At 34.8% G+C, this 12,788-nt stretch overlaps 1 protein-coding gene and 1 long non-coding RNA gene across 5 annotated transcripts; one reads left to right on the forward strand and one right to left on the reverse strand.

The window, feature by feature from the left end:
• The first annotated feature begins 519 nt into the window (after positions 1-519).
• LOC123703784 lies at positions 520-5,488 on the forward strand. Of its 4 annotated transcripts, none has more exons than XR_006753044.1 (2): positions 520-566; positions 5,130-5,488. It is a non-coding gene; the product is annotated as an uncharacterized LOC123703784 (long non-coding RNA). The 4 variants fall into 4 exon arrangements; XR_006753043.1 differs by lacking the exon at positions 520-566 and adding an exon at positions 645-659; XR_006753040.1 differs by lacking the exon at positions 520-566 and adding an exon at positions 2,847-4,520 and having other exon boundaries at positions 5,127-5,488.
• Positions 5,489-5,931: 443 nt separating this feature from the next.
• LOC123703689 lies at positions 5,932-6,528 on the reverse strand. The gene is made up of 2 exons (XM_045651768.1): positions 6,349-6,528; positions 5,932-6,165 (listed from the first exon to the last, which is right to left on the reverse strand). Exons 1-2 carry the CDS (start codon positions 6,472-6,474, stop codon positions 5,932-5,934), a joined length of 360 nt encoding a protein of 119 aa, XP_045507724.1. The 5' UTR covers positions 6,475-6,528.
• Positions 6,529-12,788: the final 6,260 nt, after the last annotated feature.

Here is a 12,788-nt window from a genome sequence, read left to right on the forward strand (position 1 = left end):
TAAGTGTACAAAGTTTGAATCACAGAATTTCAAATTTAAATTCAATTTATTTCCAATAATATAGTTACAAATTACAGCTATTTTCGTAGCATACAAGCATAAACCTGATGAACCCAATAAAAGCGTGTTAATAAATCTCCCATCGCTTGTACCAGAGGCAGCCATTAAAACGCTATTATGTGTCTTTCTAAAACACACAGCGTTGGATGAAGAAAGCAGTCTATGAATCCTATATATCTCTATGCAAATTGGGTCACCTTACCAAATATCGATGGATCTTTCACCTCACTAGCAAGAGCGCGTCCCTAGTATGGCATCTGTCATCATCGCCTTTGAAGCGCTGTCATCTTCCAAGCTCCATAGCGTTTATGAATTCGTGCGCAATAACATCGCGCAGAATATAATTCTCGAATTCGAATATATATAATTATAATTCTCGAATATTAAGTGTGATAAAACACACACGCGTTAAATTTTAGTGTTTTTCTAGTGAAAAACGGAATTAGTTCCAAGATGAAACACAAAAGACCACGTTGTCGGAAGGAAATTCGAAAACCGGTGCTTTGGTATGTATAATAGTGGCGGGAACTCTTTTTCGTCCTCGGAGGACGAGAGAAGTAATGGTTCGTCACTGCTCAAGAGACGAGACGAGAAATTCCGTAAGTACAATCGAACTTGTCAGAACATGTCCGGACTCGTGCATAGATTTTCATCCAGCACGTGGCATACATTTCACAGTATTTGACACAAATACATCAATATTTAGATGTAGGTAATTAATAAAACACAATACATGCCTATAATGAGATCACTACATTATCATCGGGTTTCTTTATCATACACAGGCACATTGGTTACTGTGTCAAGTATTGCTTTTAACCAGACTTGTGAAATAGCGTTAGGCTACCTAGGTAGAAGGTACTTAGGTATAAGGAATCCACCGTGATCCCCTCTGGCTAACGAGCCCCAGCACTCAGCAGGTAGTGAGGCATCTCAATCACTTAGACCATTCAATTGTAACTACCTCAACAAAAGTGAGTACCTACTACTTAGTGCCCACTGACTACATAAATAATTCAAGACAATTAAGATGTACTTAGATTTTAGATAGTTAGTTACAAAACCTGTCTATCACAATATTTTAAAGAGAAGAAATTGTTAATTAACTATTTTAATATTATTTCAATATTGATACATGTCACATATAGATTTTACATTACTTATTATAGGATATGATATAGAGTGTATAATATGAGCAACAGTCTCACACAATATTCAGTAGGAGCTACTTATTACTGCAAGTTGAGATTACCTAATTTATCTTACGGTAAATAATTCTTAACATAAGGAGCTTATTTTCATAGCCAATTGATACCAGAATAAGCTTTGATTCTATGGGTACTTATTTGAATAGTAGTGAAAAATCATAAGAAATAGACATTGCAGATTATAAGAGGTAGATATGTTTATATACATTATCTCATCAAGGACCCATATTTACTGTATCCCCGAACAGTTGAATGAGATCATTCTTGGTTATAATGTTACCGATGATAATGTTGTTTATCTAGTTCCTTTCTTACTTAAGTGAAAGAGCTTGCCTTAAAATTAACACTCAGGTGTGATAACAATTCTATAATATCAACAGTAAAGTAACCAAAATCTTTGTATTTTTTATTTGTATCTTCTACAAAAATATGTACTGAAAATATGTACAAGGTGTCCTTAGCCATGATTAGCTTAGTATGGTTATGCTGAAAGAACTGTGTCCAGAAAGACCCAGAAAAATATATGCCATACTTACATTCAGATATGCTTCTGGCAATAAGAGCTGATGGCTCCGCCAGGTTGATATTCAACCTGAGACACCTAAACACCTAGGTATTAACCAGGTAATTTTGATACATATCACAGATTATAACGGTAATTAAATTTTTACAAAGCCAGGATTGTCTTGTAAAATTAGACATCATTGGTAACAGTAATGAGATTCTCACAAGGCCAGGATTGGCTTGTACAATCAGGCATCATTGGCCTATTTTCTGCCTGCATATGGCAGCCATTTCAAATGGTCGCGGAGACCCTACAGGCTGGAGGTGCCCTCCTTCTGTTTTATTTAAGCTATTAAGTTTTGGTCTATTGAGACCGTTGCAAAATTAACTTCACAGATCTTGTAGACTGTGAGGATTTTGGAAAAGCTTAATTGGCACTACAGCCACATAAAGTGCCTTCTGATTTAGTTGGACAATTATCTTTTGGGTCTACCATGACTAATCCAATTTAACTTCACAGGTCGCGGAGACCATGGAGGTTTTGGTAAAGCCTGATTGGCAGGACTATTCCAATTCAACTTCATAGGTCGCGGAGACCATGGGGGTTTTGGTAAAGCCTGATTGACAAGACTATTCCAATTCAACTTCACAGGTCGCGGAGACTATGGAGATATTGGTAGAGCTTGATTGGCACTCCAATCACAAAAAGGGCCACAGCCCTCTGATTTAGTTAAACTATCAGGATTATTCTAATAATTTAACTTCACAGGTCTCGGAGACCATGGAGATTTTAGTAAAGCCACAGAATGAGCTACAGCCTTCTAGTTAGACAATTATCTTTTCGTCTACAAGGATTGTTCCAATTAACTCTACAGGTCCCGGAGACCATAGAGATTTTGGGAAGGCAGGTTTGGCACATCAATTACAAAGTGTACATTGTAAGCCTGGATACTTGTGCCTCATGTGTGATACTATAGAAATGTCTGTGTTATCGCCAGTCCCAAAAGCCTCAAAGATAGAGCATACTGTGGTAGTCATTAAAAGGACCATGTCTTGCACTAAATAAGAGTTACAGACAGTTCTAGACATCTAACACTGAGAGGACTGTACAGTTGTCGCCTCCAGGTATTTCTCTAGAGTTTCGCGCACAGCAGACCAAGAGAGAAAGGCTTTCCCTCTACATGCTATACAAGACTTAAGAGTTGTGGAAAAGAAACATAAACAGAAATGTAATAGTCTTTGTAAAAGAACAAGTTTCTCACTTCCTAACTACAGATACCGCGGATGCGGGCTGAGTAGGACATCTGAACAGTACTTACCTGTCAGAGAAATGAAGAGGGAAGCAGGGGACTTGGCATTAGAACTTCTGACTTATATGTCGTGTACCAGATATGCAATAAAAGTGCTTCTGAGTAAATTGCAAGGGGCGCACATCCTGTAGCCCAAGCTATCAATCAGACTTTGGTCGCCCACATACAAAGGTTGCTGACTCTCTTAGCTCTTACAACTGAGTAACTGTACCTAGCTGAAAAGTTGAGAACAACTCTTGGCACGCTTCCAGGACGCCTAAGTGGCCTTTGATTTAGATTGCCTCTCAAGAAATCAACCTGTGACGGAGTGGCTTCTCCTACCTTGTACAACAGGAAATATAATATTTCGGAAGCTCCTGATATGGACCATTTCGCTATCCAAAGGAATGCTTTAGTGCCAAGGCATATTTGCCAAAGCCTGCTCCGAATTTTGCGACATCTGCAGTCGTAGATGGAGCTGACGCCTAGACTGAATATTCCCTTTCAAGGGTAATCCTCCAAGTGCACTAGCGCACCTCGCACCCCGGGACCGGGGCAGATACATAGCACCCAAGGGTGGCTTATGGTTAATATAATAAATAATAATAATATACGGGCATTTCTCTGCAACTCAATGTCAAGCGCCTAAAGATGGCTTATGGTTATTGACTATTATGGTTATATATGGTTATTGACCCGGAAGTCATGAGCACTCAGACCATTGGTGAATGGCCTTACGGCCTTATGGCCCCCCAACTGCTCAGTCAGAAAAGGGGGGGGGGAGGGGAGAAAACAGCCCATTGTAAAGCAAAGGAGAAAGAGCAGTTAAGTAGTGGTGCCCCTCTACAGTGCCAACATATGACCCTCCAAGCAGGAGGTGACTTTCATAATGCAATGCTAAAAAAAAAAAAAAAAAAGAATGCATGTAATCTAGTACACAGGGATTTTATTTAATTGGCTTAAGTCTATCATAAGCAAGCTGACCCTGTTCATGACATGAACATGACTTCTGAAAACCTCAAAATACAGTTTTTTATCACAGCAAGATAAGATTATAACCTGACCTGAATTTGGATACTAAATGGATACAACAACACATTATCCAACAGGTGGTCGGTTGTGAGGAAACTCAGACACATAGATATGCCCAGTGACCCATGTGGAAAGGTTGGTTCAAGTAACAAAGGACTGATTTTCAATCTTAAAAGTAGATAATTGATTCTTATCTATAAAGGGGCGGACCCTTTAACCTTGCAACACAAACCTTTATCTCTGGCTAGTTAAGGTCCCTCCAGATCTTAAAAACAGTAAACGTAGCAGCCCTGTCCAGCAGTGGCTTCAAGAATGTGGTAAGGGCACCAACCCGTGGAGGCAGTGGAAGGACCATACAGTCAATTATAAAAGTTTTACTGTCAATCAGTCAATTTAGCCAGTGCCAGTGAGTCTGGTTTACTTTAAGGTAACCTGAAACTGTTTAATTTATTATATAATTCAGTGTAATTAATTTAAGATCATAGTAATGATCAATGTGTAACAAACATGCTTAATGCTTAAAGTACAGTTGTGTTAACATTGCTTATTATAGTTATTTTATATACAGATGTTATTTACTGTAGTATTTAGCCTTAGAGGCTCCATTGTTTATCCTTGGTGACATTGATCTTCCTTTGAGTTATAATTTTTAAAATTTTATTTTTATGTTATTATTTGAACTTTGATTTGTATCAAAGATATAGAGAAATAATTAAGCAGTTCTTAGGTTCTAAGACTTAGTTCATTAGTATTGGCTTATTGAGAAGATTATCTGAGGAGAATAATTTAAAATTTAGAGGATACCTATATGGTTAGTTCTTACAATATGAAAGAAAAACAATTTTTGTTGTTATTACATAACCCCCTTGTATTGTTTTTAGAATTTAAAATATAACTTTATTTTACAATACAACAGGTTCATTTAACATTCTGTAAGGAATGAAATTTAAGTTGTTAATACAGCACTTAGGTATTACAATATTAACAAGATAATTTATGTTCAACATAGCGTTTGTATGTCTTTCTTCACCAGCAGATATCAAACACATCTTCATCCAACGCTGTGTGTTTTAGAAAGACACATAATATTGATGTTTTGCATTAAAACAAAACATGTATTATGTGTCGAATAAAACACACAGCGTTGCAGTTTACTGCTTGCTGATGAAGATGCTATGGAGCTTGGAAGATGACAGCGCTTCAAAGGCGATGATGACAGATGCCATACTAGGGACGCGCTCTTGCTAGTGAGGTGAAAGATCCATCGATATTTGGTAAGGTGACCCAATTTGCATAGAGATATATAGGATTCATAGACTGCTTTCTTCATCCAACGCTGTGTGTTTTATTCGACACATAATACATGTTTTGTTTTAATGCAAAACATCAATATTACTAGTGACGGCGACGGAGCGGTCACGCGTTGTAGCCGACCAATGTTTATAGCGGGCATTATTAGTGCACCGCTGTTACTGTTCCTCACACTGCTATACATTCTTGATCATTATAGAGAATATTTAGAAGTGTATCATGAAACCACTTTGACACTCCCCCTAACTTGTTACTAAGAATTTATTTTTTATTCGTTTTTCATACATAGCTCACGATAACTCGTGAAAATAATGGAAGCAAGACACCTTAAATATTAGCTCATCTTGCCTTGTTTTTCATTTCTTTTTGTACGTTGTATCCTTATTTCACAGTAGCGTAGGAACCTTTTCCAACTTACACGAAAAGTCTATGACTGTAATTTCAAAAAGCTTTCCATCCATGCTATGTACCAGTCTATATTGGTAATCCTTAATGCAATGAATAAATAAAAGAAACACGTTATCAAATTATTTAATATCATCATCAACTACATATGGATTATTCACAACAGTATCGCCATCTGGTGGCAGTATTTCATCATCATCATCTTCTTCACCATGATCCGGCATGTACTGTCTCCGGGAGCGAGGGAGTCGGAACTCCGGGATCGGCCCTCCTCCGAGGTTCACTATCGCTATACCATCATTGCCTTCTTCTTGTATAAGGTGGTCCAAGCCACTACGTCGGGTTTTGTGTTTCAACTGTAATGTTAAATGTTTTAGAAAGTATTTTCAACAAAATACAAAGGATATTGATATTACTAAGAATCTTAATATTTGTCTTATTTCCTATAATAGAACCACATATACGTGCAGATATATAATTATCAATGTATAATACATGTTTTGTTACAGTTAATAATCGAAAAGATCAAAAATGTTTACCTTCAGAATCTTATATTTCTTAGTTGTGGATCCAGATTTAGATACAAAATGATGATCATCTATGTAATAAAGCAGATCATTTTTTGATACATTTAATTCATTTTTATTAGCATTCACAAATGACATCTTACTTTGCGTAGACCGAACTTCTATAGTATTGGCTAAATACAAATTCTCTTTTTTAACATCTTTAACAATTTCATTTTTTACTTTATTACTATCAGTTTTAGTATCTCTTTCATTTGTTACATATATGGAACTATTTTTTTCATCTGACTTTGCTCTCATTTTAATATCCTCTTCACTTTCGTTCGACATATAATCGTAGTTGTTTTCCGTCAATTTTTTTCTTAAGCTCCTCACAAGTTCATCAGAATTTTTATCATGATTCATATAGTCTGAAACTGTATTCATTTAAATTAGAAATAATATATTGCTAAGAAAGAACTAGAACTATATATTCCATATTTATATAGCTTTATGAATTTAGGAAAATTATACTTCATAACGCTTTTCTCTTAAAAATTTACAATTATCTTAACGTAGCTATTCAGCCACGAATCGACCAGAATATAATTTTTCATCAAATTGTCTACATAAAATACCTTCATAATATCAAACCTTCATTACCTCCATTCGCAGTAACAACACTAAGCAACACAAGAACCAGCAACATGGCAACATGTTACGTCATAATGACGTCACAGGCAGTTTCCCAGAGCTCTCGCAATCATGATGCGTCAGGGGAATCTGTGAAAAACAACCTCTTAATTACGTCCCTTGGGGTACACCTCGTCTAATTTACTAGAGAAATGTGCTCTCGATCGCTGGCCGACATAAATATCGTTATATTTTCTAGCTAGTTAAATTCACTTTCCAGTGAATTAATAAAAAAAATCATATTTCTTAAATGATTTTAATTAAAAAGTAAAATTACATTATACGTGTTATTATGAGCACGATGCTTCACAATATGTTTTTATTCTAATATTATAATTTAAAGGAATAAAACGTTCTCACGAACGAAAGCACACCGTCAGCGCTTCACATTACATATAGCGTAGGGTTGTCACATAACTCCTCCCCCCGCAGATCCGCAACTATTTTAGGACATTGAGTGAAAATGTTGCGGCAGGATCAACTTCTGGGGCTGATGTTTTCTGTGTTTTCTGAATATTCATTTTCTTTGATTTGTAGCGACGATAGCACAGGAACATTGAAGTTTACAATAGTGAGGTCGTCAGTACGTAGAGAACCATTTGTCGGCAACGTTGCTATAAAACTGCCTTGGAGATGAAGGTATTCCTTATGATTGCAGGATAATTCAACTTTTGTGAGATGGAAAATAATGGTGTAGTGACTGTCGTCCAATTTCTCCATTGCTGGCTTAGTTAATGTTAGGCAGGTGGATTCACAATCGCTGGATATCTCTTGCGTGATGATGAGGTTTGTGCAGTCAATACAGTCGGGTGAACTTCTTGTATGATGGTTTAGGGTCTCTTCACATAGAAACCGATTGCTCTTCGATTGAACTTCGGGCATTCAGCCTCTATGTGCACATAAATATCTTTATTGGTTGCTATATAGGGATAGGGAGGTATGATGATAATATGATTTGTACGATTAAAGTGTGAGGAGTTATAATGGGGAATCTTAATATAATTACTATCCTATTTTACTAAAGTATGATCCAGTGCGAATTATTCGCGGAGATCTACATTAATAATAATTTGTTCTGAATCGTAAAAGGAACGTAAAGTAACTAATATAATACTTAATATATCTATCCCTAACATAACATGGTGCGCTCGCGATGTACGCATAAAAGCTAAACTATCCTCTATATTTCTTATTACTAAAAGTAAATCATTAATATTATCGTCTAAGGAGTCTAGGAATTGCGCTAATTCTGTATAGAACCTAAACCATTTATCAATCTACGTTTTACACTGGTTTTAAAGCTTCTAACAAGGACGATGCCTTATCCAATTTTTCGTTTAAATGTTGAACCCTAATTTTATATAGTAATAATGTACGGTTATAATAACTAATTGGTCGCATATTTTAATGAATTTTGTTAATACATGGGGGTTACCATCAAAATCTGGGACCACCCTTAAGCATTTAAAAATTTCTTCCGTGTCAAACGACATATTAAAACTATCAATACTTCTAATACTATCAACTAAACTATTTCTCGAGGACTGTTGGGTATTAACAGCCTCGGTACCCCGGGATTTCCTAGGATGGAAAATCGTGAAGGTTTATTCTAAAATTAATATAGGAATATAATATAGGAAAGCAACACAATAAAATAATTCTGTGCAACTCACATTGACATGGTTTCTGTATCGATGGCTGGATACTGCTGATGTTCTGGATACTCGCTTGGGTTTTTAAAAAAACCGGTCGGCCGCGCGGGGCCTCGGAACCGATATTCATTTCGGATATCTTCCCGCGGGCGACCCGAGTATCCTACCGACTGCGCCAGTTAAATTCACTTTCCAGTGAATTAATAAAAAAAATCATATTTCTTAAATGATTTTAATTAAAAAGTAAAATTACATTATACGTGTTATTATGAGCACGATGCTTCACAATATGTTTTTATTCTAATATTATAATTTAAAGGAATAAAACGTTCTCACGAACGAAAGCACACCGTCAGCGCTTCACATTACATATAGCGTAGGGTTGTCACATAACTAGCTACATTATTTTTATGTCAATATTGGTATTGGTAATCTCTTGTGGTTTTAATTATGTTAAAATCTTACTATTATTTAATATAGGTATATTTTTAATCTTTCCTTTACATGTGGTGTCATCTATTATTACTAAATGTGATGTTGTCATAGGGATTATTTTGCTTGCTCTCTAAGCTTGCTCTACTATAAAAATTTGACTTACTTTATTACAGAACTCTCACAGAACTATATTATTATTAAAATATATTTGAATTCCAATAGTAACAGTTTACGAACACCATAATGTCAGCGCCGAGAATTTTCATATTATCGATACGAGAACAATAAAAGTTTTATATTCAACAGCTATGTTCAGGTGAACATATTTTTATGTTTAAGTATGCTTTGGTTGTAACTTGAAATGTTATACATACAGAGTAATTCATTTTGTTTTTTTTTCATTTATTGCTAAATCGACAGTATTAAAGTGTTCCTAATATTTTCCTAGAATTTTGGAATCTTGAAAAATTAACAATATTGAGCGATCTGCATAAATATTTAGGCATATTAGGTACTCATTCTGTTTTTTTTTTCTATAGAATCGATATCATATACCAGCAGATTATCTATACTAATATGTATTATAAAGCTAAAGAGTTTGTTTGTTTGTTTGTTTTAACGCGCTAATCTCAGGAACTACTGGTCTGATTTGAAAAGTTATTTCGGTGTTAGAAAGCCCATTTATCGAGGAAGGTTATACCTAGGCTTATATAATATCATCACGCTAAGACCTACAGGAACGGAGCAATGCGGGTGAAACCGCGGGGAACAGCTAGTTATTTTATGTTATACCTAACTTATGTAAAAGCGCTTCTAAAAACAGTCTCGTAGAATAAATAACTGTGGACTTCTGTTTGGATGTTTTTTTACTTTGAAAATTAAAAAAGATAAACAAAATTCACTTAATATTTTATTTTAAACAATTTTACAATGCCAATGAAATATTGCAAACATTTTATTTTCCAAAAGGCTTCCGGATTCCGTTGGAATACCAATCCTTGCCTTTATTTATCAGAATTCTTTTAAATTAGTCCTTTCTCTTAATTTCGGGAAAACAGAAGAAACATAACAATGTTGCTTTTCCAAATAATGTTATAAATCTTAATATATATAAATCTCGTGTCACAATGTTTGTCCTTAATGGACTCCTAAACCACTTAACCGATTATAATAAAATTCGCACACCATGTGCAGTTCGATCCAACTTGAGAGATAGGATAGTTTAAACATGTAGGTACCACGGGCGAAGCCGGGGCGGACCACTAGTCTTAATATATATAAATCTCGTGTCACAATGTTTGTCCTCAATGGACTCCCAAACCACTTAACCGATTTTAATAAAATTCGTACACCATGTGCAGTTCGATCCAACTTGAGAGATAGGATAGTTTAAACATGTAGGTACCACGGGCGAAGCCGGGGCGGACCACTAGTAATATATATAAATCTCGTGTCACAATGTTTGTCCTCCATGGACTCCTAAACCACTTAACCGATTATAATAAAATTCGCACACCATGTGCAGTTCGATCTAATTTAAGAGATAGGATAGTTTAAACATGTAGGTACCACGGGCGAAGCCGGGGCGGACCACTAGTCATTTATACAATTTTAAAATTGTATATGCGACATTTTCTGTCGAAAGCTACAAATCTAAAAAATATCAATGCTACAAAATTCCAAAAATTAATTAAGACCCTTTCTATAGTTTATACTGTATACTACTTGATTTATTTTAAAGCAGAGAAGAATTTTATTTTTATAATATCTGTCTGTAACGAATAAACTGAAAAACAACTCGACCGATTTCCAAGAATTATTTCACCAAAGAGCACTTTGTATGATCGATTCAAATTATTAATAAATACACAAAAACTCTTTATCAATATAGACTATCAATATATACAATCGAATTTTTAAAACTTCATTATATTATTACTAACTAGTGCACCTGGCGAACTTCGTATCTCCAATGCGTCTCAATTTTTCTCCCCGTAACAAATATCCTCATACCTCAGGAAATATTATAATAGAAGAATTAACGAAATCGGTTCAGCCGTTCTCGAGATTTCCGCCTAGGAACAAATTTTGCATAATAATTTTATATTATAGAAGATTGTGTTTTGTTATTGTTTAATCAATTGAAAAGCTTCCAATCAATGATTTGTTACAGGCAACAATGTTCGTGAGCTTCGCAGAGCTCATTGCAGTAATCAATACCCAATGGAAGGAGCTCCTCATTACAGGCTTTGTGCAAAAAGATGAATCCACTACAACATGGCTGCAACCTACTGGATAACCTCTTGTACGAGTAAACATTAAAGCACAGTGGCATACTATCTTTATTTCTTCTTTCATTTCAAATCATATCGTATGATCAATTATGTCTGATTGGATATATCAATATAAGTGATCACTAAAAACTAATAAGTTATAATTTTATGTTATATCGATATCATATTACAAAGAGCTTGTGTGCGGAACACACTTTTCATAAATGAAACTTCTTTAGCAGATTCAAAGATACCAAAATTATCGCCGTACTCCATGACGTAACGGTATTGCCATGACGCGACCTTGAAATTTTACTCTCAACGCACCTATAGAAGTTTCATTTCAAAAATTAAGAGTGTTAACTTGGACACGTAGTTGTAAAGATAAAATAGCGATTTACAAAATACGAATCCATAATTTAATGTTGCTTCTGTACCTTTTTAAGAATTATTTTATCTACCTACAATTATAGCCAATAGCGTAGCAAGTTAAAATGGCTGGCTTCAGTTTTTTTATGATTATATGTACTAAAAAATGAATACAGGTGACGAGTTTTTGTCTGAAAAATATATTATTATAACTTTTTGTAATGAAAATAACTTCAAATTCAGATATTTGCGTTTCTTATATAGCATAATAAGTAGACTGAAACTTGTATTATGATCAGTGGAAACTTTTGTAATTTTTTAAATAAACAAGTACAATGTTTCCATAGTTAGTGTTTCTTAAAAAGTTTCATCAATGAACTTCATTAATTTTAAATAAAATGACCATATAAGTTTTAAATTGTAAAGTAAAGCGCCAAAAAGAAAAGAATACTGAAACTGTGTATTGTTTATAATACTGTTTTTCAGTCTTGATTTGCTGTCAGTGATACTGAACATGGTTATTGTTCATAAATAAACAAAATAAAACCTATTGTTTTATAATTTTAAATCATAATGACCTCTTCTATAGCTGTAAAGGCTGCAGTACTACATTTTCAACCAAATTTGCTTGTTCGTTTGTTATTACATCGTAATAATTTTTTGTGAGACTGGACAAAATCATTCTAACTTTATAAAAATCAACCATAATGATACCTAATGTTGATTTTTTCACAGTATTCTATGCTTAGACGATGCATTTGATAAGGTCAAAGGTATCTCCTGAGAACACGCTGTAACTTGAAACATACTTAATCATGATCAGAATACTATTTCTCTGTGAATCCGGAGTAAGATCTAGTGTCTGGCTTTATGATAAGGAACTTTAGTATTCGTTTTACTGAGTGGAAAACTTCTTTCGAAGCGTATTAAACATTTTTAAGGCATGCAAACAAGCAAATGACCATTTTAAGTCACGTACGGTCAATTAAGCAATTAAGCAAACAGGACTTGGCGTTAAAAACTTATAATACCACTAAAGTCTGCAAAGTCT

Source organism: Colias croceus, chromosome 27 (genome assembly GCF_905220415.1).
Source record: "Colias croceus chromosome 27, ilColCroc2.1".
Lineage (NCBI taxonomy): Eukaryota > Metazoa > Arthropoda > Insecta > Lepidoptera > Pieridae > Colias > Colias croceus.

What these genes read in the sequence shown, in the direction of transcription:
- LOC123703689 (XM_045651768.1), bottom strand. Translation starts at nt 6,474, where the DNA reads ATGTCATTTGTGAATGCTAATAAAAATGAATTAAATGTATCAAAAAAT. An exon ending in AGAAATATAAGATTCTGAAG is followed by an intron (nt 6,166 to 6,348) that starts GTAAACATTTTT and finishes TTAACATTACAG; the next exon opens with TTGAAACACAAAACCCGACG.